The sequence below is a fragment of the Haliaeetus leucocephalus genome, unplaced genomic scaffold, assembly GCF_000737465.1.
Source record: "Haliaeetus leucocephalus isolate CR32 unplaced genomic scaffold, Haliaeetus_leucocephalus-4.0 Scaffold306, whole genome shotgun sequence".
In the NCBI taxonomy this organism is placed as follows: domain Eukaryota; kingdom Metazoa; phylum Chordata; class Aves; order Accipitriformes; family Accipitridae; genus Haliaeetus; species Haliaeetus leucocephalus.
Window position 1 is genome coordinate 3,759,569 of NW_010972742.1, and position 27,128 is coordinate 3,786,696.

The following is a 27,128-nucleotide window of genomic DNA, read 5'->3' on the forward strand; positions in this document are numbered from 1 at the left end:
TTTTATATTTGAGCCAGAAGTGTACAAGTCTTGTTCTTATACAAAAAGGTTTTCTTTCACTTCTGCAGTTTCAAAAGCGTTGCATCCACAAGGGTCATTATCTCCTGGAGAGAAATGTGAGAATTGTCAAAACAAGATTACCTTGTTGTTTCACTTATTTTTATATTCCTTTATTAATAAAAACACTGTGTCTAACATAGGTCTTTAAAGTGAGTGGTGTTTTAAACATGCGTGGGGTCTAATTCTACAAAATCCAAAGCAACTGTAATTGCCAGACTGAATACTAATGCTGTGATTTAAATAATCTACACAGATACTGGAAGGTGACAAGGAATGGGTTTCAGAGATTTAGCAGTTGCATGTCGCACACTGTATTGCCAGAATGAGAGTGTTCTGATCTTGTCTGTCAACAGGGAACACAGGGAACAAATTACATTTACAACAGAAGAGGGAGCTTTCTTCTCTTTTGTGATTCTTTTTCTGCACTACCTTGTAACTGCAGCGTCCATTAAATTGGTAGAGGCAATGCCTGCAGGAGACACTGGAGAACAAGTTTGTGTGTAACTATCTTTGAGACAAATTATGTAAGTAGGCTAAATGCATAACTAAAAAGAGCAAAGTTATAAGACTAACCAGTTTTATTGGCTTAATGAAAAAAACCTTGTAATTACTGGTTTCTTGACAGCAAGCCATTGCAAAGGAAATACTACTGTAACACATTAAATAGCTTGGATAACTGCTGTTGCTGGTGTTTCAAGTTATATTTTTTCAGTATGACTACTTGTTGGAATTTAATGTAAGTTAAATCTTCCAGCAAACTGTCACAAGGGTTTGTTTTGTTGTTTAGGGGTTGGTTTTTTTAAGGATGTTACTTATAAAGCAAAAATAATTGGATGTAATATACTTATGCTTTATTCCTGTAAACTTTAGCCTGTTTTGTTGTGAAGAATGTAGTAAATTAATGCAATGCAATGTTGCAAGAGACCAGAACAGTTTTAAAAAATTACAGCATAAAGCAAAGAAAAAAACTTCCAACTACCTGTTTCCAGTAGTTAGGAAGTATTCTTACAAACTTACTCTTCAACCCATATATACATAATTCTGTGAATTTGCTGCACTATATAATTCCAGCTATTTCAGAATGATAAAATCCATAACCAGAAGTAATATACTAAGCATACACCCTTTATTATCACAGTGACTTCTACATACCAGGCGAGATGTAAAACGGAATTTTATTTCAGACAGCAGTTCTTCCATTTTCTGGGACAGTAGATCTAGCACAACTTCATCTGTAAATGAACAGGGTAATTTACAGTTACAGCTGCCAATAGTTTCACCAGGAGCTAAAGGAGACCAGAGAGAGCGACAGATCTACACAAAGAGAAGGCAAGATAAGATGAAGTTAAAACATTATAACATCAGAGTGGCATTTATTCAAGAACAAGTGGGATGAACTCTCAGTTCCAATTTATCCTCTCTGACACAGTCTTCCCTGAGAGCAACTAACATGTCCCTGAGCAGCTACTGTTACGGTATTCTTTGCTACCTTTTGGGGGTGGGGGAGAGGAAGAGACTCTACAAGTAACACCACCGTCTCACCATACTGAACCATCTCGTTAGTCAGCATACAGATACTTTCCACCACTTCAAGATCATCAAAGTGAAGGTGATAGGCATCTTTGATCACGTTTATTCCACTGCCTTTTGAATCCGTTATAAATCTCAAAGCTGATATTTCTGAAAGGGAGACAAACACTGCTCGGCAAATCGGTAGCTACAGACTGCATTATCTGCTTTCCAACCCCTGCTGCATCTAGCACACGTGTAATATTTTTCCAGGAAGTCGTGCCCATTACTTTCAGTCTTCCTAAAAGCTATTCTGAAGAATATTTGGGCAACAAGTAGAAAACCATATATGCAGCTGACACTGTCACACATGGCAGAAGCTATTTTAATGTTTATTGTTTTCACATTGATTTAACTGTGTAAAAGGGTAGAGCTCAAACAACTTCATCATAAAATAAATAACAAAACACTCTGAAGTTACTAATAGATCAGATTGTGCTGATCTAATACTTCTCATACATGCATGCTAGGTCCATGGGAAGAAAAAAATTGACACCTCCAGTTTCACTATTTGCTCTACCAGTCCTGCAAGAAAAGATTAACTCAGGAGAGCAGATGTCAATCCCAATCCCACTTTGAACTATACAGAAACATCCACTTCTGAGCTGATCTGCAGTTAATTAAAAAAAAAAAAAAAAAGAATTGCTGAATGTTACCAGATAGCCTTAGCAGGCTTGCTAATGCCAGGCAGGCATTCTTCACCAGCACTGGTCTTTCTGGGTTCGTCCTGAGCACATCCAGAAGAAGCGCTGTTGTGGGCTCATACTCATTTTCAGTTAAGCAACCTTTAAAACAAACAAAAAACCCACAAACAAACCCCCTAAACTTCAATATACTCAAAAGCCTTTAAAACAAGACTCATCATCATTCCAACTTCTGCCTCCTGTTTCTGAAATGACTTCTTAATCATGCAGTAAGTTACAAAGAAAGCAAGTGAAAACCTGTATTGCAGTAAAAAAGGCCTAATAAAGTCTTATCATGAGTTGATCTAGGGGTTTAGGAGAATTTTCTGATACATCCTCTATGTCAAGATGCCCTTTCATTCTCCAAGCCAAAAGGAATAGAGAGTCCTGAATACTCAACCTATTCTGCTGGTGCGTACTAGAAACAAGATTGCTTATGGTGTTTTACTCAGCTCTTCCTAGTGGAACGATGGCATAAGCTCCAGGCGGTAGGTAAACATATGGCAATACTCTTGCATGAGAAAGAAATAAGACAGAGTAGTACTGCAAGGATGCGTTTCTTAGTGCACATGATAATGAGAGAGATATGCATTTTATTTTTTAATCTGAAATACTGTTCCCAATCTACAAAGCAAATGGCATAAAAACAAACCTCCCAGCCCATGCTGCACAACACTAACACTGTGTTCAAAGGAGTAACACAAATGGGATTCTTGGTCTCAAGAAATAAGCCAGAGAGAATGCTCTGCACAACATGGGTTGCTGTAGCTGCCCATCATTACAGTAACCATTAGCAGTATCTAGTTATATAATTGCTACAGCTCATCAAAAATAGCTTCATTAGGGAGTGTTAGAGAGCAAGTGCAGGGAAGACTGGTTAAGAGACGATGCAAATTCCTAACTCTGCTGCCATCTGCAGAGCCTGCTAAGGCCAAGCAGCCTGTATTTCAGGGATCACCACTGACAGCGTTCTGCATGCCAGCCTTTTCCATGCACAAGGGACAAGAAGGCTGGGAAAACACACCTTGGAGTGACAATGCCCACAGAGCCGAGCAAGCAGACTCCGTAACTCTTCCGTTCTGGAGGTGCTCTTGAAGGACCGCAGAGGTAACAGGCACAGCACTTTTCAGCAATGCTTGGTCTACATTATTCTCTGAATTACCATAACAAAAAGCAAATGCATCAAGCAGTTATTTAATCAAGTAATAATATCATAAGCACATTGTATGTCAAATTATATCAGTAAAACCTTCAAGGGTGATGGCATTGGAGTAATGCAACATTATTTTAGCATGGACAACAGCAGAGGAAAGGAACCCAAAATGTACAAAACCAAATCAAATTTTACAGGACTAATAAACAGTAATGTTTATTGCAGAAACTTCTCCATGAAATAGTTTTCTTTGCCATTTAAATTATACATGGGGATCACAGCAAGAGACCTCCAAAAATAACCACCTTTTTGACAGAATACGGTCTGCAGGATGGATATTGAGCTGGTCACATAAATGGGTGGTTTGTTGCACAGAGGGAATAAAACACACCAAGTGCAACTGCGAACATTCTGTGCTTTCAGCATTCCTTGATGATGAGAACACCACAGACCTATACAAGAACATATCACAGAAACGAATCTCCTAAAAAAACTCCCAGTGCGGTCTCCTAAGAAGGGGTCAGCTCAAGCAATCACCCATGGCTCTCCAACACTGTGGGATGATGCTGGTTTAGTTCCAAGGCAATGGGAAGAGTATGCTTGCCACCTTGCCAATCACATTTCTTTCGGAAAAGCAAGTCTCTAGATGTGCAACTCAAGATTCAGCCCAGTGCTGCCAAGAGAAGTGCAATGCAAAGAAATAAGATGCTATTAATTCCAAACGCTATTCTGATAACTAATCTAATATGCTGTTTGCACTGCACTCCCTCTGCTAAGAGCAGAGCAAAACCATGACTGACAAACCAGAAACTGTGTGTACCCTTTCATTTCTGACAGTCTGTTCACAAGCCATATCTTGGCCCAAACAGTAAAAATTTGACTTTGACACCTTATCACAAAAAGGGTTGCTAAAAAGTCTGCATTAGTTTTTAGTTTTCTCCCATTTAAGTCTGGATCACTTAAAGTTATTCTAGTAGTGCTGTGGAGACATCTCTCCAGAATGGGAGAAAGAAGAAAAATCCAGTCCCAGCAACAGGAATGTCTGAACTCAATTAGGCACAATATCTGCTGCCTTTCAGTCATATCACATGAGTCTAGGCACAATACTTGCTGTGTTCTGCTTACCACTCACAGCCAAGCTCCAGAGAACTCCACAGCAAGAGAGGCAGATCTTTTCATTATGAAGAAAATTTCTTAAAATTGACAGAAGGTCTGGAATTACTCCAACTTTCCTTAGATTCTCTGCAGCAACTTCTGAAAACACAGAAAAAAATTCTATAGATTCTGGTATTTTTGTCCCACTCACGGTCCTCACAACAGAGCGCGCTACTAACCATATTTAAACAGTGATAACAAACCAGTAACATGATACCATCAGCTGAACAAAAGAAAGCAAGAGAACAGACCAAATTCTTTAACAAGATGTGCTTAAGCATAGTGTTTAACACAAGTGACCCTTTCAAATGGATGTTTGGCCATCCCTTTTCCATACAGATCTGAAATTTACAGAGCAGAAAAGGAACCAAGAGGGTAAAAATGACTATTTTTCAAATGTTTGCAATGTAGCAATTCAAGCTACCTCAGCTTCAGAATTAGGAAACACTGTATAAAAATAGTTTGGTCTTAGATGGTAAGTTTATTTGTACAGGACACTTTGTACATAATTTTTTTTTTTTTAATTATCGCCTTGCTGCTAAGTCCTCTGTAACCATTTATAAAAAACAGTGTTCTGATGACTGTTTAACTGACACTGAAAACAAGTAAAAAATACTATAAATATTTAGCAATTACAACCTCAGGAGAAAAACCAAAGTAGAGAAATTAGGTAGAATGGCTTCAATTCACCATGGCACAGCCAAAAATAGAATCCAGGTTCTATGCCCCCATTTTCCCAAGCACTACGATTTGCATAGCTTGTACTTGTTTCCAAAACAAGATGAAATACAGGACCACTCTAATAGATACAATTCTGTAAGTACCTGAAGCCTCAGCAGTGTATCTTACACTTTCAGGAGTGTTATTTTACCCATATCTAGTCAATCTTACCAATAGTACTACTATTAAACTAATACCTACATCTCTCGATGAAATCATGAGTTCTGCATTATATCTTGGATTAGATTATAAAAGTCAAAACATAAGACTATTCACCAAAAATGAACAAGGTGACCCACCACTGGCTGAAATCATCATCAACAATGTGCAGACCAATGAAAGTAACTCTTCATTTTCAGAGTATTTTCTCACTGTGTCTAACAGAGAGCTGGTCACATTCTCATCCAGGGCCATCACCACATCCTGTTCTAGAGTTGTCAAAAGTAAACATTTGAACAGAACAAAGATTTCAGTGGCTTTGAATGAAGTCTGAACCCCCTGCTGTCAGCAACAGTAAAACATTCAATTAACAGCATTTTTTTCACATAACATATCCAGAAGTTACTTTAAATTTTCTTTTTTGAAACACAATTCTTACTATTTTCAAGCTTGTATCATTATCAGGTGTTATTGGGGTGAATTGCCAAGAAAGTGACAGCAGGGACCACACAAGAGACCAAAAAACACTTTTATGGTTTGAAATTCAAATACCAGAACACTGAGAGTCTCTTATTTATGCACGCTAGTATATAACATGAAAACAAACTTAGCAGCCTAATATCAGTAGCCTGTATTAAAATTAAGACTAACACAGAATTCATATATGCCAGGCCTGAAGAAAGTCCATAAGAATCCAGACTCTTATTAAGGCTGGTTAAATTCCTCTATTACTTTAAATTCATCCCCTAAAATCATTACTGAATCCATTTTAAACCTTATCTGCTACATCTAACTTTACAAGAGATAGGCTGTATTAACCAGAATAAGCTGGAAGTCTTGTAACTGTACCTTGACTAAGAATTTCAAGCAATAAACTGCAACCATCTACTTGTAACTTGAGAGAATCTACATGAGTCTTCATGGCAAAAGTGATCAATTCTGTGAACGTTCGCAGATAGGGCAAGGCTGTGGGGTAAAGAAATTGTTTGAGACAACATTCAGTTACACAGTTTAGAATGCTCAGTGGGTATCTATACTCCAAAACACAAAAGTTCCAGTTTCAAATAAATTTGAGTCCCTATGGACAATGTGATACAGCAGAACAACATTCTTAAAGAGAAGAAAGTGCAACTACAGATGGAACAATACAGAGTGAATTTTGTAGGCTCTGTGGGATATGACTCTTATTAAACACAGCTGCAAGGCTATGCAAGTTAAATGTAGCCAGCACGTTCCTCATTAAGTCACACTGGCATTGTTCACCAGTCATGTAGCAAGTTGTGGGGTAGAACATTGTGCATGAGCCCAAAACCATACTTTTCAGAACCTGTGGAGGAAAGTATTTCATCAGGTTTCCTAATTCTAGGAAGACTTTGAGTTTTTGAAATAGCTAATACAGCTATTCAGTGTATCCATAAATACATGATAAAATGTTGACAAAAAACTGGAATCCATTTTGAGCACCTTCAAAGATGTGAGCATCACTCATGGCAAGCCATGGTGCAGAAGTGCCAAACAAGTCAGTCAGATGTGGCACAGCCTTGTATTGCTGTCAATAGGATTGAATGAGAATCATGAAGGTCCATTCATTCTGTTATTTATAACCAAAGCCTCCTGTATTACTGAGTAAAGATTTCTTCAGTAACAGAGTTGAAGGTACAGGTAACTCTAAGGAAAAAAAAATGTATTATTCTTTTTCCTTATCAATTACAGATATGAACACCCCTGTGTTTTAACATCATAAGCCAATGCCAGCATTAAAATGCTATCACTATCAAATACCACTGCATTTTATAACTGAGGTAACATGGTGCTTTGAAAATATTAATCTTGATCTGACATTAATCTGAAAAATGTGCAGACGCTGGGAGAAAATATACAGTCTTCACTCACACAGCTTTACTAGACACATGTAGCTTCCTTTTGCTCTATCAGTCTTACAGCCCTAGGCATTACCCCCAAGTTGCCCCAACGCTGATATGAATTACCTTCCTCAAATGTCAGTTTGCCAATTCACCTTAGTTGCCAATTAAAATATCATTAAGTTTTTTTTCCAGTGTCCGTTTTCCTTATCCAGTAAAACACCTCTGCTGTTCAACAAAAGCATTTACAAAACAAGTACCAATACAATCACATCAACTAGTGGCCTATTCCAGTACATTCCAAAAAATGAGAAATAGGAAGAAAGCAATTTCATTCTCATTTATTGTCATGAGAAATCTTTTCCTCTTCCTATTGTCTCAAAACATAAGGAAAGAGCAGAATAAATAAATTAATAAAATAGTGCCTTACCACTTTTATCTCTTATAAAGCTGGCAAGGTGCTGAATGGCTTTAGCCTGTACTTCTTCTATATCCCAGAAAGCCTGCATGAAATCTACGTAAACCAAGAAAATTCTTCTAACCATTTGATACAAACACTTATAAAAAGGACTCAGGTTTTCTCTATTTTGTGCAAGATGTGAATTCATATAAATGAAAATAATGTAGTTTGTGATTGTTGAAGAGAGAAAAACTTTTCCCCAACACATCAAACATTTAAATATTACAAAGCGTTATGGTTCACCTGTATAATCTGTGTATTTGGCATTATATATTTTGGGGACTTGTTGGAATATTAAATCAGAGCAGGGATAGGGGCTTTAAATGCATTATTCCAATAGCCTTTTCAGATTAAGATAATATCTTCCTTACTTAAAAGGAAAATAATGGAGCAGATCCTTTGTTGGCATAAATTGGCAAACATGTTAGAATGCAGACAAAAAAGTGGGGCTCCCCAGTTTTCTGAGGAATAATCTTGATCCCATTTAACTTGTGCAGTAGGCATGGCTGGTAATCTTATGAAGTTATAGAGAAGGCTGTACAGTGATCCTTCTTCCAAATAGCATCCCATTTTATTTCAAGTAAAATGAATGTCCAATAATTCATTTTCAAGTAGAATGCATGCTGACTGGAGAACACATGGATTTATTTCCTGAAAAAATCACCATTACACTAATCTTATTTTCCTTATTACCTAGAACACTTGCGATTCCTCCCTCAAGAAGCACATCTATTATTTTGGGAGGCAAAGACTTTTTCAGTTTTACTGAAGAGGCACCAGCAACAGTCAGGCATTCCCTAATAAATGGAACATCAGCCAGATCCCTAGAATTGAGACACAAAAGCAGTACCAGTAAGTTAGAACTGGTAAGTTACAAAAAAATTTCTACAGGCTTTGTTTCATTTTGATATAAAAAGTTAATACTACTTCTTTGAAGACTGGATTATTTTTGACAGAACTTAAAACAATTTACTTCAAAACAGCTAATGAAAGAGCTTACGCTGAGCAAGCCATGCTTAGGCTTCAAGTAAAATTGCGTATAACATGATTTTATAGTGCAATGCCTCAAAAAAGGACACCTATGCATATCAGAATGCTCACTTCTGAATGAACACCAAGTCTTTGACTTTTTTAATAACTCAATGTGTCAAAGCAGTAAGATCAGCAACTTTGACTCAATTTCTTTCAAACAGTAGCTAACATTCCCGTCTTTGTGAAGGTAGGGGGGGTTTAGGACAAAAAAATAAAGGGAAAGCACCCAGAACTCACTTTGCTGTGGGTCTCATGCTGGGCTCAATCTGTAGCATCATAAATAAAATTGGAAATAAAGGCAAAGAGCTGTTCTCTCCGTTTTGCATTAATGTCAGAACTCCCTCAAGACGGCTGGTATCCTGTCTAATATCCTGCAGTAATGAAGTTATCTCTTCTGCCTGTAAAGGGTATAGTATCAGAAGAGCTTTCACATCCTTGTTTACAGATATCCCGGTGGGCCCATGACATTTTAAATCTATAATGAAACATTATTACATACATTCAGAACAAAGCAGGTCGTCATGTCAAGTAGAATACAACCTAGAGACCAGATGTCAGATTTCTCAGTAAAAGAAAAAACAAATGTTTCTGGAGCCATCCAATACTTGCTATCTGTTAAAATAAGAATCATACAGTAATGTTGCTGACATTGTACTATACACAGTTTTTACTTGCACATGTGTGAACTGCAAGTAATTGTTTTATATCTAAAAATAATTTAGAGATATTCTGCAGAGATTAGACAATTTTTACTGGTGATATGCCACAAAAAACCACACTATAACTAATGAACAATTTTCTAAGATGTTACTGTGTATGTATCAAGCTAAAAAGTATTCCAACTGTATCTGTTGCAGGGTTCTGAGACTCACAGACTTATCTATAGTTTTCAATTGTGAACAGAATTAATGCTGCAGGCAACTGCCTATGAATATCGTATTCATATGTTAGAAGACAAATAGTATAATGTGGAGAAAGGGGAGGGAAGATTTTTTTTTCCTCTTTCGCTGATTTTCCTCTGAGGACTAAAAATATCCACCATAACTGAATCTTTTAAAAATAAAGTAGAAAAAAAAGTAAAACAAGTATCTACTTTCTTCCACTCTTATTTTCCATTTCATCTCATCTGTCATAAGTGTTTCTGTACTGAAGTCACTAAGCATGAAGGATGCTTCACCAGTCACAAGTATGTTTGATGGCTTGAGATTTCTGCAACACAAATATTTTCTGTCAGCCTGTAAAATTAGAGTCTAATGATATATAACTACAGGTTCCCAGCATCTTTACACATCAGGTTTAGGGCTTTTGGGGGCGTGCAGGAGGTTGTTAGTAGTGTGTGGTTGGGGGGGGGTGTTGTTTTGTGTGTTTGGTTTTTTTAAATATACAAATGATAATCAACTGAAATACAATTATTTTCCTCTTTTATTGTGAAATGCTTTAAAATTTGTGACACAAATTTATCTGAACATGGAATACAACGACTGTCTCTTACTTTAGATACACAAAGTATACCCCATCCATCACAGCCACCAAAGTGTAAGCATTAAAAGAAATGGTCAATATTCTAACGTTAAAATTAATATTAGAATTTTAGCACATTCAAAAAAAACCCAAATGGAGAGAACACCTGGCTCAAATGGATAATATTAGACAAAACTCATGAAACAAGACAACTTCAGAAGTCACAGAAAACTAATCTACATATGAAGTCCGAAATTTCTACCTCCTTCTTCCCCTTTTGGAACAGTAAAATTCACTACCTCTGAACAGCCGTGCTGAACCAACAGTCACTGCAAAGAACAGTGACCTATCAGACAAAGAGTACAAGATTTCTACTTACCTGTGGAAAATACTTTGTTTGTGTATATAAAACAAAGCATCCACCATCTGCCCCAGGAACTTCACAATCACCTGTTGAAGGGAATATACATGAAAGTGTAACAGAGTAACTTCCAAATATCCTTTGGAAGACAGCTTCCAAAAACACCCTTCAGCAAAACACTGCGCTTTGAAGATTTTGGGGAGGACTTTGAGAAAGAGGGAATACAGAGGGAGATATAAAAAGAAGTGAGACTCTGACAGTTTAACCAGATGCCTCTTCTGTACTTTTTACCATGTCCGCTATTTTTTCTGACTTCTGCCTTTTTTCCTTGATTACAGATGAAAGATCTCCTTGGCCTGAGTGCTGCATTACCAGACAAAGGAACAGAGATGATATCTGCAAGAAAACATTACACCAAAATTGTCTAATTGTTCACAGGTAATAACATATTCAGGAAGAAAGATAAAACCAACCACTTGGCCAAACTGGTGGGTGTGATGTTCACCAATACCAAGGTGTTCTAAGATGATTAATCTCTCACAGAGGAGACTATTTACTTTCTTTTATTAAAAATACAGCATGTTTGGTTTGTTTTTTCTTAAAACAAAACACTATCAAGCATCTTATCTGAAGCCATATGGGACAATTCAAGTCAAATATACATCCACAAAATCAGCACAGATTTTGCCTGAGCACTGAATAAAACCTGCAAATAAAAAAGTCAGGGCTTTCAGTTTTCTATAGTCTCTTATAAAAGGGTTTTCATGCAGGCATGAAAATCAGAATTGCACACTGATTCACATCAGAATCTCTGAGTCAGTGTGCAATACTGCCATGGACTCCAGACATCTTCACAGCTTTTCAGCATGTTTATTCAGGAGTTAAGAAAGCAGGCTTGTTTCAAATCATATAACCTTTTTTAGCATCTCACACCAATAACCCCAAATTTAAACCTGCAAAAATGCTTACATGCCTACAACATTAACCATGTGTTCCAGTTTAGCCAATCCTATTTCATTCTCACCTCATTATCCCAAGTCACAAACAATTCCTTGTAAGCACAGATGTTTGAATGATGAAGTTTAAGCAAAGCCCTTGCCTGCATATATAAAAACAAATATAAAATCAAAAATAAATAAAAAATAATAATTATGATAAAAATAAAATAAATAAAATAATGATAAATTGATAAAAATATATAATAATAATAAAAAAATACAGAGAGCACTTTCTGTGGCTACACAGTCCTTCCCACCGAACATGACCTTAAATAATATCCTAAGCCAGTTCCTGACTCATTCATGTTACATGTCTGATCAAATCCTTTCAATTTGCAAGCTCTATTGTATATTAGTATGTGCAAATGCCAAGTTAAGGAAAATATTTCTAAGATTCTACTCAATATAATGCTCTAACAGCCTTGTGAGATTCAAGGATATAAACTGATCCTTAGGGAGATGATATGTAAACAACTCCCTTCATCAGTTCCTAATATACAAACCTGAAAACACATCTTAGAATATGAAAGTCAAGATGATTTTTCCCCACATAGCCATTATTTCCAGTAACCCCTGTGCAAGCTTGAACCACAGAAAATACAACAACACTACTGAGATGCTTATCTCCTTGAAGCTGGTTTCCATGTAAGGCTCTAACAATTACTGCAACAAATTTACTGATGATGTGAAAGGTAAAAATAATTCAACTTATTCTCCTATAGTTGTGTTTGTGTATGTGCAGACACAACAGAAGAACCGAGAACCACACTCCCAGCTGGGACAACTGCATTTATTTCAATAAACACGTACCTCAGCAGAAAAATTGGATCAAACTTTATCAGTAAAACCAGCCTCAGTACATAAAGAGGTCACCTCCCTTGAGTAGGATGAAGCATCTGTACTGGCATGTAGTCTCATCATTTTCAACTACAGATGTCATGCATACTGGACACTGTGAGACTAATCCATTATGAGCTACTTCACATATTTTGTTGAAACAAATTTTGAAATTTTAATACTATTTCTGATGTTGCTTCTTACTTGAGGCATTGAAACAAGTTTGCACAAAAAGAGTACAACAAAGGAAGAAAACCAATCAAACCATTCACATCAAAAAATGTCCAACTCTGAGAAATTAACATATAATGAATTATGTTAACTACAAATTGAGTTCTTAATAATAAACTATAAACATACCAAAGTTCTCCTTCAGCTTAAAGGCCAAAAGGATGAGCTTTGCTCTTTGTCTTCAGCACAAAACAAATATGAACCCTGAAAAGGGACTATCCTCTGAGAACAGCTGTCCATTTGAATTTACATATTCAAATGTAGGAACAATTAATACAAAATCCTGGCCTGAGCACAAGCAGAGGGCAGGGAGAACAGCCCTCAGATAGTCCTACCTGATTTACATCTTGACTATTTACTTAGTTAATCCTTGTAGATAAAAGACTTTGCTCTGTTAAGACTTTGGTCTTTGTAAGTGAAGTAGTAAAGAAGAACTGCACTGATACCTCCTTCAAGGCCTCATTTGCTTGCTTTTCCTCAATGCATTCAACCTGCACCAAACAAAAGACAAGGATGAGATTGTAATATAGAGACAGGCGAACTTTAAGCCAGACCAATCTTGCCAAGATGACTGGAACTGCAAATTGTGTATGAATTGGCATAAATTTTCAATAACTCCAATCGCTAACGTTTGGAGCAGTCTTCTTGTTGGGAGATGGCCAGAAAGAGAGCTTTAAGCGAGTGTGACAGCCAGCCAGTCCTTCTCCTGCATTGTCAAAGTAGCAGTAAGCTAAGGTGAAAACACACTGGATGGACCTAAATAGGCTGCTCCCCTTCTCCCATTTTTAACCTCAATATTCTTGTAAACTGATCTGAATTTTCCAATTTCCAAAACAGCAGCACAGTAAGATGTAAGCCTACTCTTACCCAGGCCAAGCTGCCCAACGTGTTTGTCTCTGTGGCCATCAGAAAGGTCCATGGAGATGACAAACATGCCAATGGACTCTTGTTTTCCTAGCAACCACTTTCTCACCTGCTTTATTACACATTTCTTCTCCGCACCCGTTTCGGTTTTCAATTCAACTACCAGCATAGTGCCCAGCGCCCCAGGCTGGAGCTGCTCCAGCACCTGCGGAGCAGAGGAGAGACACTAACGCACTTGCTCAACTGCAAGCGGTAAAACCACCAAGGCAGCAAGCCCCTCCAAACCACTTTCCCACAGACACCCTCCACGCAGCACACACCTCCAGGTCCCTGTAGCAGGACCACAGGCACCCCCACCCACACCCCAACTCTCAAGAGGCACACAGGCCTTGGCCTTCCCCTCCCTTCCAGAACTTTCCCCCTCATTTCCCCCCTGCTAAGCACAACACCCCCATCTCCCCAGGGCCGTCCACACCCCAGCGCTTCCCTCCCTGGGACCATGCAGGTCCCTTCCTCAGGGTCACTTACACCCTCTCCAAGGCCACACACCCCCCAGGGCCGCTTACCCTCCCTCCCCATGGCCATATACTACCCCCAGGGGTACCTACACCCCCTCCCCTAGGCCACAAAGCCCTCCCTACAGCCGTGTACCCCCCCCCCAGGGTCACTGACACCACCCACAAGGCTGCAGCCACCCCCTTCCCACCAGACAGGGCCCAACCCTTCGGGCAGCACCTCATATTTCTCCATGGTGGGACAGGGCCCGACCTCCCTGTGAGGCAGGACGGGTGAGGAGGAACCCCCAGGCCCAGGGCGGGAGCAGCCCCCTCAGCCACTGGTAAGAGACGCCCAGCGGGGCAGGGAGAGACAAGAACACTTCCCCTTTCCCTCAACCTGCACTTTCAGCCCCCAAAAAAAGCACCGTTATAGACCCCCGAACAGCAACAAAACCCTGAAAAAGCAAAAAAAAAAAACTGCCGAAGTATCTCCCCCTCGGGCGGCGCGGCTCCTTTAAAAACCCGGCGCGGAGGTGGGCGGGCCAAATGACCCCGGGAGGGGCGGGGCGGCCCCGCCCCGCGTGTGCGCCTCAGCTGCCGCCCGCGCGGCGCCTTTAAGGGCTGGCCTACGTGGCAGCAGCAGCAGCGGCGCGGCCGGGCCCGGCGTTTCTTCCTTCCTTCCCGCCCTCTCTCTCTCCCCCCCGCGATCGTCTCTGAGAGTGAGGCCGGGCCCCAGGCGCGTAGCAGCCGGTAACACCCTCCCCCTCCCCTTTCCCCTCTTCTCCCCCGCCGCCATGGGCCAGAACGATATCATGAGCACCGCTGAGGACTTCGCGGACCAGGTGGGTGTCGCCGCCCGCCTTTCCCTTCTCCGCTCGGGCGGCCTTTGTGCGTCGGGTCCCTTCCTGGGGCGCTGGGGCCGGCTGTGAGGGGGCGCCTCGGCGGGCTCTGCGCTGAGGGGACGGGGGGGTGGGGAGGCGTTGGGCCGCCGCCCTGAGGGGGCCAGCCTGGCCGCGTTAGGGGGGGCTGGGATGGCGGCGGCCGGGAGTGGGGGCTGTTCCTCCGGTGGGGCTGTGGGTTTCCTCGGCCGCGTCGTCTCCGGGAGGGGGGGGGGGGGAGGCTGGGGGCCCGGCTCCCCGCCCGAGTGGGGGTGGCCGGCGCAGGCCCAGCGGCCGGGTCCCTGCGGGAGTGGCTGCCCCCTGCCCTCATGCGAGCTCTGCGGGTGTTCTTGAGCTGCTGGTACGGCGAAGCGAACCAGTTCTCCTTGGGAACCGGGCTTCTCCCGGGGGGTGAATGGGTGGAAGGAGAGCAAGGGGCCGAGCTGCTCGCGTCTTCTTGTAAGCCGTCTGGGCTGGCAAATAGGGTGTAAAGGGATGTGGGAAACCGGGGTGAGGTGGTGGTGACAGGAAAGCAAAAAATCTAAACCCTGACTGATATCCGGAGACCTGGACTGGAAGAGGCTTGCCAGCACCATAGTACTGTGCTTAGCATTGGGGCAAAAGGAGAGGAAAACGACCTGATGTTGTCTTGTAATCCTTTATACATTTATTTCAGTGGAGGCCCTTGTGGATTTTTCTGTTTAAATAGAAGTTTGTGATCTCTTATTATATGTGAGAGCAGGAATATTTTGAGTGTAAGTAGCTGATCTGCTGGTGACGGTGTTAGAAAGATCTTCACTGTCATGGTGATTCATCTAAATGAAAGTAAGAGGCACCATCTAATCATATTTAGCAAGTTCTCTGGAAAATCTGATTCTGCCTGGTTCTACAACTCTGACTGAAGCAGTGTGATTTGTGTGGTGCACGATAACACGTCACAGCTCTGAGGGGGCTGTGCTGCCTCTGTGTCTTTAACTGAGTTTCACTGGGAAAACCTGTTCTGCACTTCCTCCCCACCCCCAGGTGGAAGACTCGTTTTAGAGACAGAGCTTCTCATGGTGTGTGGAGTATTCAGTTTGAGGGGTGTCTGGATCATCTTCGTTGTCCTCTGTTTACCTTTTCTTCACACTCCTTTTTAGAGGAGAAAATAAATTATCACTATAGTGTTCAAATCATTTGCCAAAGCTTACAACACTTGTCCTGAGCTTTTTATAACACCTCTCTATTTATTCCTGTGTGACTATTTCTAGATGTCTTTAACACCCCTTTTTTCATACTACTGAAAGCTCTTTTGTCCAGCTAAAAATGCAGTTTGCTTCCTCCTGAAGTGAGTTTTAAATGGCACAACTTTATTTGTGCTTGGCCACATTCTGTTTAAAGATGAGTCCTGTAGTACAGAATTTGGAGTATTTGCATATACTTACCCATCAGATTGCAAAACAATTTTTATGGCTTTCAAATTAACTAACTCCTTTGATAATTTTGCTTCCAAATAGCTGTCTCATAGCTCAATCGGATACTTCCAGTACTGTGTGTGCTGCGAAAACTCAGTATGATGCCAGTGTAGGAATGCAGAGATTTACTAAACAATAACCTTTGGTATATATTGAGAAGTTAACACTTGGCATTATGGAAACTGTTACTTCATCTTGGATTAAAAAAAATACTTGGAACATTTGCACTGAAAGTATGTTGAAACTCCCTTTGATGGAGGCGGAGGTAGTGAAGCTGGACAATGGCTGTTCTGGGAGCTGAATGCATTCTTAAAGATATCCTTGCTTTCTCCACTCCCTGTACTAATGTTCAAGACCTAATGAGTCTTAATTTCTGTAGCCTAAAAGCCCTGTGGGTAAAATGTTACAGCTACTTCCATGGCTTATCGGTAAATCCTGAATGTCTCTTACAAAAGCAAGAATAATCTGTTCCTTAAATTCAAACACTAAAGCTTAATTTTTCCCAAATACTATAAATGCCAGTTGAAATGGCAAATTATGCCTTGGATGCCAAGATACTGTCGGAAGTCTCCCCTGAAGTAGTAACAAATGGCTCTTAATCCAGAGGTGAACTAGTGCACTGAAGGTATGGTCTTACAAGGTGGCTAAGCTTGCCTGACAGCTAGCTATCAGTGAAAGGGGTTGTCCTACTTTTCCCAAGGTGATGTTCCCCTTTTCTCTCTCTCACTAGCACTTTCTGTCACTGGACTAGAGAGATGAACTGTCGGGGGGGGGAAATTGAGTTGATTTTTTTTTTCCTGTTAGTTCCAAGTATCAAATTGTTTGGGTCAAGTGAGCACCAATGCTGGTGGTGGGATCACTTGTGATGAGAACTAACCATTGGTTTAGCTTGGCTATAGCATAAGTTTGTAGCCTGCAGGTGCACAGTATGGCTGGTGAGCTGTTCCGTTCTGTGCTGTTGGCAGTTTCCAGGGACTGCAGCGGAGGAGGCAGCTACTTGGTGGGTGTTGGGGGTGGTCCTGTTGATTTCAGAGAAGGCAACTTATTAGATATCAGGGAGGGCGGGAAAAGCCATTAAGGGTTCTTAAAATCTAAGTGATACACAGTGCAAGGAAATCGGGATCTTGGTTCAGAATGATGCCCAGCTACAGGCTTTATGGATTGATTTGTTTTTAAGCCCCATAACACTAGCCTGATGTTATTAATTAAATAATTTACATACTGAGAAGTTAAGCCCCTTTTTAGTGATTCTTGTTAAAATATTACATGCTAAGTTCTTCATTGCAGTCACCATGTACTGCTGACAGTATTGTACTGGAAATAGCTGTATCTGGGGTCTGTACAGATTGTTTAGGGTTATAGAACTGGTTGTTTCTCATCTGTAATCCCATAAGAGGGAGCAGATCTCAAGCAACTTTTCTGGTGTCTGTAATCTTTAGGAATGTGGGTGCCTGGTATTTCTGCTGTTCTGAAAAAATGATGGACAAAAATGCAAGGAGACTATTGAGTCATTGTACTGCAGTGAAAGGACTCTAAGGGAGAACCAGACTCTGGGGGTTTTATTTAATTTTCCAACATAAATGCTGATGCACGTTGTTCAGCTAATTGTAACATCTCTGTATCCTATTTGGCAGAAAACAGAAGGGAAAAGAAAACATTTCATTGTTAGTCTGAACTTTTTTGTGGTTTATATTAAAAAAACCTGAATTTGGAAACTGTCGATAACATAGTCAGTTAAGGATCAGTGCACTGATCCTTTATCATTATAAATCAAATAGCCTATTCTGGTTAGGCTGGGGAAGAATCTTCCCGTGAAGAGAGATAGCAAAATGCAAAACATGACTAATAAATCCCATTTTAAAGATTTGATTAATAAATAGCCCTTTGGAAAAAGGAATTGGTATAAAGCATGCTTTAGAAGTGAAAAGCATTGTCATGAGACATTTTCCTGCAACTGAAAACCTGATTAAGACCTCTGGCAATGTTCTAGTGGACAGAGCTGTTGTCTTGCTGTTTGAAATAAGTGGGAAAGCCTCTGTTCCCAGTTTTCACAAATAACTTGTAGACGTTGATTAGCCCAATGTGATGGGTGTTACTGTCCCTGTGATTATTAGGTGGGATCTCCTTCAGTGGATATATACAGGTTGGTGAAAGGAAGTGATTTTTCTCTCTGTCAGAGGGCTGAGCATCCTATTCCAGAAAAGATCACTGGTGTCTGAGGCTGTTAGAGGTCTCTGTCCTCCCAGAACAAAGCAATCCCTTAAATGACTATGAGGTAGATATTTGGAATATGCCTTTATCAAAAGCTCTAGACTAATAATGCTGTGCAGCCCACAAGAGGGCTTTCTGTGCAGATTTGCAGACTGCTGTTCATCACCATGATCATAACTTACCTGATCCAAGAACACACACGTGTACACACACAGAAAAGGCTTCTCTGTTTGGACAGAATATACCTAGGTGACAGCACAAATTCCCAACTCCTGGCTGTGTATTGGTCTCAAAATACCTGTAATTATGCTACAGTATGTACACTTTCAACAAAATGGACTGGATTTTTAATAAATTTGAAACAGTTGGAGGTGGGATGTAGTTTAGAAAGGATGATATTACCTCTCTTTGGGGAGGCCTTTTTATGGATTTGACTATTTCAAGCCTCCTTTTAGAAGTATGGATTTTGAGCAGAGATTTGATTTAGGGATCCCTGGATCCTCTTGTGCATCTTTGCTTGTTAAACTGCAAGGAGCATTTAAATCTATCTTTGCCTTTCTAATCCTGTTAGAGGGGGAAGTGGCAACACAAAGCCTCTCTGGTTTATGTTAGTGACTTGGCTGCCAACACAGAACCAGCTGTTCTTTAAAATAGTTTTACTTTAGCATTTTGTTGTCTTTTCTCAAGATGTTTTACCTCTTGCAAGGAGGCAGTATGTGCCAAGAACAGTTGATGCAAAGCCTATAGCAGAATAAGCCATCAAAAGATTTGATGTTGTAAGTTTAACACTGCCACCTCCATCAATCTCAACAGTTTTGTTTTGACTTACATGTATTGTGCTCAGTGTAGTGCATGTTTTGAGTCCCATGTCTTAGTTGGATATGTTTATTAACTGCAGCTACCAAGTTTCCCGTATGTGCTGCTGTGTGAATCTTAAAGGAAATAGGAAGTGGTTTCAGGGTGCAGTGTTTGAGCCACATGTTGCTGGTGATGTATAGGGACAAAACCAGGGGGTCTGGTACTATTAGTGCAGTCCCACTTCTAGAGATCTGTTTCTTAAAAGTTACTCTGTCCTTACCTAAATTACTTAGGTGATTTGTACGTGAATCCTCTAATTGTAAAATCACTTAATGTCTGTGATGCTCTCTTGTTGTTATCTGGTAATTGTTATCTTCCTTTCTCTCTGGATCTCCATGGCTAGTTGTTCTTTTGGCTTGGAATTTTGTTCATACAGTCTGTTTCTGAAGCTTATTCACTTTAAGCTTGCTGCGTACAGGGGTTTCAACTTGTGTGTAGCTCAGTAAATGCAGCTACATGAGTTATGGATGTCCAAAGATGATGTGTGTCATGATAAGGTTGCTTAGCACTGCTGCTGCCTTGGGCTTCAGTCTTTCTGACTTGTCTTAAGCTGATTGGATGTGCACACTCATGTTTAATAGAGAGCATTAAATTCCCTCTATATACAACGAGAACAGGTAAATGTTAAATGCCGCCTTGGCTCCTTCACCTGGACTGTTGGCAATTGTTTGGCTTCTGGGAAAGGGAAGATGAGATCAGTTCACATGACCCACTTAAGAAGCAACAAAGATGAGGCCTGGAGGCAGATACCCTCTCTAATGTTTGCTTCTTTTTTCAGCCTTTCCACAGCAGTGGTTTTTTTTCCTTTTCCTACAGATGCCCGGCACTTGTCCTCTTTCATTTCCTTCTAGACCGAAGTTGCCTGTTCTGCATCTTGACAAGGCAGACTTATTTTACAAACTGCTTTTGGTTTTGTACTATTTCCAAAACAACTTTATCCTTAGTATTTCTCAGCAAGTTTGCCCCAATGCACAGTGAAATCCAGGAGAGAAGAAAGCTGTAAACCAAGATGTGGGTCTCATTCAGTGACAAAGATCACAAATTTTCTTCTGACTCATTCATCTAACTGTTGACATGGCTTAAAAAAGCCTGAAGTGGCAGCCCTGAGTCAGAGTACAGCTGCACTTAAAATACACTTGATTAACTTGAATCTTGACCCTTAGACTCTGGATGCAGGCAGTACAACTAGTGTAGTTTGCTCCAATATTAACTATTAAGCATGTTTGCTGGATTTTTTTCTTGTGATAATCTTCAGTTACGCAGTAAGCAAGCCTTGTCATTTGCATAGGATTTGGAACAGCCTTTAGTATTTGCTAATTACTGTGGCAAGAATAAACTTTCAGGAATGGCTTTAGTCTCCTTTCTGCATATTCCCATATATGCTGAAAGCATGCAATGCTGCCAGAACTTTAAAAAAAAAAAAGTATTCTGGCCAGAAAGAAACCAGTCAGCTGTATTGTCTAACCTGAAGTCAATGTAAATGCTGTATGGTGAAAGAGAAGGTTTGTGTGCCTTTTCTGTCCATTTTTTATAATATAGTTCAATGCTGTCTGGAAGACACCTATACACATGTGGGTTCCCCCACCCCTTTTCATGCTTGACGTATTCTAATACTGCATAAACTGTATGAATCAGTGTGCCTTACAACACAATGAACTTTGTGTGGGATAATTGGGGTTTGTTAAATGGCTCCTTCTCCTAGGAGTTCTAACACAGGGGTCTCTGTGGAGGCTGGCAGTTCTGCATGAAGGCTTGTGGCATGGGCATTTACCTTCACAAGTGTCAACCTGCCCAAACTGTTCCTGTCACCTGAAGGTAGAAACCTGCTGGATAATCTTGTAAAGTTAGTTTTAGATTAAATTTATGTTTGTTTCTTACTAGATTGCGCTTACTCAAACAGCGGCATACACTGACTCCAAATGTGTCCTTCTAGTGATCTGGCTAAGCTGAACCTGTGCATGAAATGGGCCAGCCAGGTGCTAGCTTGCATTCAGAGTGACAGTGCAAATCCTAGTGAAAGTCTCCATTAAGTAGTAACCAGTGCTGTTTAGGAAATGGGGTGACAGTTAAATGCTTGTCATGGTCCAGAGGCAGTAAGGTTTCCTGTGCACCTCACAGTCATATACACCATGTTAGTCTAGACCCTGTTTGGCAATTCTGTATTTGTTCCTTTATACTTACTGTAACTGTAGAGCAAACTAACCAGTGACCTTACAGGATGAAGAGGTATGTGGGACCAGATACATCTTGCATTCCCAAGAACTAAGGCTCAGCATCTGTTGCATGATGATATCATTTCCTTTTAACTACTACACTGAACTGTATATATAAATGCCTATTTTCTTTCTGCAGAGGGTGCTATTTTTATGTGTATAGTTGCCTAGAGGATAGAGGGTGCAATTTCATGCAACGGCTACACTGGTCTAATAGCTGCTTTTGCTATCCAAGTGCACATGCTTTGCACTGTTGCTTTTCTGAGCTGTTAGAGGGAACTAGCTTGGAAAAAGCTTATTAATGTTTTTTAATTTGTACAGAATTAGTCTTCTGTCAGCCTGACTCCCTCAATCAGTTTAGTAGAGGCTGTTGAGTGCCTGAGCATGTGGGTGGGAGTAGGATTGCCCTTTCAGCTCCTGGCTATCTGATAGTTGAGCTGTAACATGAAACCCTGAGACAGACAAACTAAAACCAAGGTCAGCCTTCATCTAGTAAGAGCTCCATCAAAACACAGTTCTTATATGGAAAGGTGCTGCTGGATTCTGCTTTTCTCCCAAGTCCCTGTCCAAAATGCTTTTTGGGTGGAGCATAACAGGTTTCTCCCACTGCTCCCAAGTGTTCTCAGACTGGAGTGGAGAAAAATTTCATTAAATCCAAGTCCCAAGTATGTGTTTCTCTCTAGATGTTGATGACCCTGTGTGCACGAGAACTGCTGACCTCAGAGTCTGCAGAGTGCATGGATCTGTTATGCCTTGAGTATCGCCTTGCCTTCCTTCCCTGCTAATGATGCTGTCTGCCCATGCAGTTCCTGAGGGTGACGAAGCAGTACCTTCCCCACGTGGCCCGCCTGTGCCTGATCAGCACCTTCCTGGAGGATGGCATCCGCATGTGGTTCCAGTGGAGTGAACAGAGGGATTACATTGATGGCACATGGAACTGTGGCTATTTCCTGGCCTCCATCTTTGTGTTCATAAATCTCTTCGGACAGCTGAGTAAGTGGCTCTAAGGCTGTTAAGGTGGATGCCAGAGTACTCCAGTGTGTCTGCCACCCTGGCTTATGTAAGCACTGTGAATCATGTAAGCATGGAATGCTTCACTGATTTCTTAATAGCCATTGACAGCTTAGAACTGATAGTACTACATGGGCTGAATGAAAAGAACTCTTAAATGACCTGCTTCAGCCTTTCCTGGAAGCAGTCTTAGAGAATTTCTTGTGACATACTACCTCTGAGTCAGAGATGCCAAGAATCCATTAGGACAATCTGTTTTCAGTTCTGTATGTGCATCTATAAACACATACCACACCCCCCAAATTCTGTAAATGAAATACTCGTTTTCTTAAAAAGGGCAGTGTTAAGACTTTCTCAGCCTCCTGTTTTTATGGGTATTAATCTCAATGGCAAAGTCTTATCCTGCAGTTGATACACTTAAGCCTTAGGTGCATGTGTTGGAGATTTTCAAAGCCCAGGAATCAAAATAAGCCCAGAAGCAGAGCTTCTATATGTGTGCTAGGTGGGCTTAGGGTATCAGAAATGGAGAGAAGTAAAATTCTTTTCCATTTATATTATGTCCCTGATCTACTGTTCTTGATTACTCTGCCAATTTCTTTTCTTGTGTCTGGGGGTTTTTTTATCCTCATATTTTTGTGTAGTGAGTCAGCATAATTTATTGTAGTTACCAGGCCTCATGTCAAAGTGGCAAAGGCTGTCAGTGCTTTGTGACAGAAGACTTGAGGAAGGATATAAAACAAAAGGTTTCAAGGAAAAGGAGTGCAGCATGTTTGCCCTAAGTTATCTCATTTTAAAAAAAAAATCCATGATGAGTTGAGGTTTTTTAACTACTTTTAATGCTTTAACACTGATAGCTGCTGTACAGTGCTGTGTGTTGGGGACTGCATTCAGCATGTGCTTACCCTTTGTAAAATGAAAGATACTTCTGGAATTATATTTTAAAATGCACTAAAACTTCTTGGTTCTCAAACTGATTTGTGCCAATGTGCCATTAAAATTTCCTGCCTGATGTTTCAACTGATGCACAGCTGAAAGAAATCAGTCTGCTCAGTTCAAAACAAGTTAGCATTCCTGCAGCATCTCTTCCTGTTAAGCCAGAAGTGTAACTGTGTTCAATTTCCCCAACTCAGGCGGCTGTATCCTGGTGCTGAGTAGGAACTTTGTGCAATATGCCTGCTTTGGACTGTTTGGAATTATAGCATTACAGGTAGGAGGCTTAAGTCTTCAGCCCTTCTAAACGATATCTTTCAAATCTTCTCTCTTAGCCCCAGTACTACCAGCATGTATTTAAATACAACTCATTCATAACCCTGGAATTTTTCTCCACCGTGGCCTAGTGGCAGTCCTCACTGGCATTGAAATGTTTTGCTGCTTCTGTTCTGATGTGCCCAATAGATCCTTGGCTGTAATTGCAATTAGTCAGCTGGAGACATTGATTCAATACTTGACCTTGACCAATTTAGCAGAATTAATTTGCAGTTTACCTGTATGTCAGTAACATGCCAAATGTAGAACTTGTAGTTGCTTTGGCCTTCAGCACACTGCTTTTATAAAGGACTTTCCCCATCACAAAGGATCCTAGCTAGTAGCCTCCGTTGTGTTCAAAACCAATTAATTTTTGTGGAAGCTAAAGCACAAGTCAAATTTTGGCTTCTATTCCCTGTTTTATACTGACTCACTGGACCACACTGATGTAACCTGCCTTGTTTCCTTCTGTATAATGTACTTGTAATTGACTTCCGCTATGGATAGTACAGGCTTGAGATTATAACATAAATTCAGAACTTCAGTGTAACTTATATGGTGTTTTAACCTGTTTTATTTTTTACCTAGACTATTGCATACAGCATTTTATGGGACCTGAAGTTCTTGATGAGGTATGCCTACTTCTTAGAGTTTTTATCAAAACAGAACGAAGACTGTTGTCTGTTACTGCCACTAGCTGACAGAAGAAATGATCTTTGTACATAGTATTTACTAGAAAGATATCACAAATTATGCACTTACATTGGACAAGAAATGACAGCACTTAAAGTCAGTAGAGTCTGTGTTAAACCATAGACAGCAGTCTCAGTACTGTAGAAGGGAAAGACTAGTCCTAACCCACTATGATCTAAATGCTTCTGCTACTAACCTCCTTGCTAAGAGTTTACAAAAAAAACTGTCTAAACTGGATCAGTGAGCTGCTATTATTTCCTAAATGGCTAAAATAGCAACTGTGCTTATGCGTGACTGAAGCCATTTTCCAAGAAAACTAAAGCATGTGGATACTAGAGTGGTTTCTGGGATTCTAAATCTCTGATAACTTCCCTTAAGTAGAAGACAAGGTTATTAAACATGAGCTTTCTTGTCAAATCCTGAGTGATGGTTGGCTGTTACCTTTTCACCTTTCTCCTCGTGAGAGGAGGGCAGGGGGCAGCACAAGAACTATACTCCAGGCTTACTACAACCCTGTAAATGTGTAACTTCTTTTAGCAGCACTGCTGTTCTGTTTTCTCAAAGCAACCTCTGAACTACTTTGGCATAAATGGCTAAACCTGAGGTACAGAATAACTTCAACTCAACTGAATTTGTGCTGTAACAGATGCTAAGCAACGGTGCCTGAGCTGCAGGTGCTGGACTTCCCTGGTAGGCTGTATGTGTCTGCACAGGCTGGTGTAAATTGTTGTGTAGTGCTGCTGTTTCAGCTGTGAAGTTTAATGCAGACGTGCATCACAAGGTGCAGAGTAGGTCACTCCTCACTAGCATGCAGATTCTTATTGAGTTGAAATTGTCAGATAAGACTTTAAATGTATAGATCACTGCAAACTGTAGTAAACTGCTTTTTTTAACCCATTTCTATCTTTCTGTAGGAACCTTGCCCTTGGGGGAGGCTTGCTGCTGCTTTTGGCTGAGTCGCGCTCAGAGGGGAAGAGCATGTTTGCTGGTGTCCCTACCATGCGGGAAAGCTCTCCTAAGCAGTACATGCAGCTGGGGGGCCGTGTGCTGCTGGTCCTCATGTTCATGACACTGCTACATTTTGATATGAACTTCTTTTCTGTAAGTATCTCAATATAAAAGTATGAGTTAAGGAACTAGAATACAGTACCAACTCCCGGATTGGCTGCAGGACCTGCTCAATGCTTATCATTCAAGTCTATTTTTTAGTAGAATTAATATTTAGAAAAAGTTATTAGATCATCTATGCCATGACAACCTGTTCTGCTGAACCTGTCCATGCTCTGTTCTGATGCTTGTGTATCTATTTAAGAACCACATGTAAGCTCGTGTTGACTTTTTTTTTTTTCCTTGCAGATTCTGCAGAACATTGTGGGCACAGCCCTGATTATCCTCGTGGCAATTGGCTTCAAGACAAAGCTGGCTGCCTTGACTCTAGTCATCTGGCTGTTTGGCATCAACATCTACTTCAATGCCTTCTGGACCGTCCCAGCCTACAAGCCCATGCACGACTTCCTCAAATACGATTTCTTCCAGACCATGTCTGTAATTGGAGGGCTCCTCCTCGTGGTTGCACTGGGTCCTGGCGGAGTCTCCATGGATGAGAAGAAAAAAGAGTGGTAACAGGAATAGCAACACTTCTTGGGACATAACATATTAAGTCCAGAACTGATTCTCTATGGATTCAACAAAAACTGCCAGCATTTTACACGTACATGCCCCCTTCCTATTAAAGGCACAGATGTTTTGAATTTGATTTACAGTGGCACCAGTAATATAATAGATGAAATCCTGTTTCTTCAAGGAATGTTGCCTAGGCTTATTCTAACTTCCTAGATTTGGAACTAACCCAAGGAACCTGCATTTTGCTGATGCTTCAGTGAGTTGCAGTAGAACAGTTGCTGTCTTTAATGTCAGCAACATTTTAAAATTTGAAGTACTGTGAGCAGATACAGCTGTATCATTCAGTGTGCTGTTGGGTTCTAGCTATAACTAAACAAGTGGATCCCCTTTCTCACCCTCTTCAAAACTGTCTTGTGCATAAGGAGTTCCATTGCTGGTTATAGCATTGCTTATCAAGGTGGAAAGCAGCATTAAAAAAATCACTGTTGTTTTGCTGCTCAGAGCCCTTTAATTCCATTTTGTTTAACAAGAGGGAAGGTCTTTCCTGCCCCCAAATAGAAGGCAAAAAGAAAACCCTGAAAGTAGTTGTAACCCCCTCTAGGTAAGAAAATGGAGAGGGTTTTCTAATGTGTCCCAGTTCCATTCTTGATGGTAACAAGGGAGAATCCTATATTGCTAATCAGGAAGCCTGTATGGCTAATGAGATTTCAAGAAGGAAGGGGGGGGAGATACTCCTGAAGAGACAGAATGTTAAATTCTGTGAAAATTCTGTGCCAAAAGAACTCTTTATTCAGCATTCTTTCCCCAAAGTTGCCCCTCCTGAATTCCCAAGAAGGGAGC

At 40.6% G+C, this 27,128-nt stretch overlaps 2 protein-coding genes across 6 annotated transcripts; one reads left to right on the forward strand and one right to left on the reverse strand.

The window, feature by feature from the left end:
• Positions 1-48: 48 nt before the first annotated feature.
• Positions 49-14,534, reverse strand: STKLD1 (serine/threonine kinase-like domain containing 1). Of its 4 annotated transcripts, XM_010570834.1 has the most exons (19): positions 14,341-14,534; positions 13,715-13,810; positions 13,188-13,232; positions 11,700-11,774; positions 10,967-11,071; positions 10,694-10,764; positions 9,947-10,062; positions 9,353-9,465; positions 9,091-9,251; positions 8,515-8,645; positions 7,792-7,875; positions 6,349-6,465; positions 5,640-5,768; positions 4,591-4,719; positions 3,337-3,465; positions 2,286-2,414; positions 1,603-1,740; positions 1,213-1,292; positions 49-104 (listed from the first exon to the last, which is right to left on the reverse strand). In XM_010570834.1, exons 1-19 carry the CDS (start codon positions 14,353-14,355, stop codon positions 57-59), a joined length of 1,911 nt encoding a protein of 636 aa, XP_010569136.1. In that variant the 5' UTR covers positions 14,356-14,534; the 3' UTR covers positions 49-56. The 4 variants fall into 4 exon arrangements, with proteins under 4 accessions (XP_010569136.1, XP_010569135.1, XP_010569137.1 ...); XM_010570833.1 differs by lacking the exons at positions 49-104; positions 1,213-1,292 and having other exon boundaries at positions 1,420-1,740; XM_010570835.1 differs by lacking the exons at positions 49-104; positions 1,213-1,292; positions 7,792-7,875 and having other exon boundaries at positions 1,420-1,740.
• A 228-nt stretch (positions 14,535-14,762) lies between these two features.
• SURF4 (surfeit 4) lies at positions 14,763-26,767 on the forward strand. 2 transcript variants are annotated; one of them, XM_010570838.1, is made up of 6 exons: positions 14,763-14,944; positions 22,400-22,709; positions 23,858-23,934; positions 24,561-24,604; positions 25,580-25,766; positions 26,022-26,767. In XM_010570838.1, the coding sequence occupies exons 2-6, from the start codon at positions 22,517-22,519 to the stop codon at positions 26,286-26,288; spliced, it is 768 nt and encodes a 255-aa protein (XP_010569140.1). In that variant the 5' UTR covers positions 14,763-14,944; positions 22,400-22,516; the 3' UTR covers positions 26,289-26,767. The 2 variants fall into 2 exon arrangements, with proteins under 2 accessions (XP_010569140.1, XP_010569139.1); XM_010570837.1 differs by having other exon boundaries at positions 22,523-22,709.
• The last annotated feature ends 361 nt before the right edge of the window (positions 26,768-27,128 follow it).

Bases quoted from the DNA above. Each gene is read 5' to 3' on its own strand.
- STKLD1 (XM_010570833.1), bottom strand. The intron at 5,769-6,348 runs GTACAGTTACAA...TGACAACTCTAG, and splicing joins GCTTGAAATTCTTAGTCAAG to AACAGGATGTGGTGATGGCC. The intron at 1,741-2,285 runs GTAACATTCAGC...TCTCCCTTTCAG, and splicing joins AAGCCTGCTAAGGCTATCTG to AAATATCAGCTTTGAGATTT.
- SURF4 (XM_010570837.1), top strand. From the start codon at position 14,897: ATGGGCCAGAACGATATCATGAGCACCGCTGAGGACTTCGCGGACCAG. The intron at 24,605-25,579 runs GTATGCCTACTT...ATCTTTCTGTAG, and splicing joins GACCTGAAGTTCTTGATGAG to GAACCTTGCCCTTGGGGGAG. The intron at 25,767-26,021 runs GTAAGTATCTCA...TTTTCCTTGCAG, and splicing joins TTGATATGAACTTCTTTTCT to ATTCTGCAGAACATTGTGGG.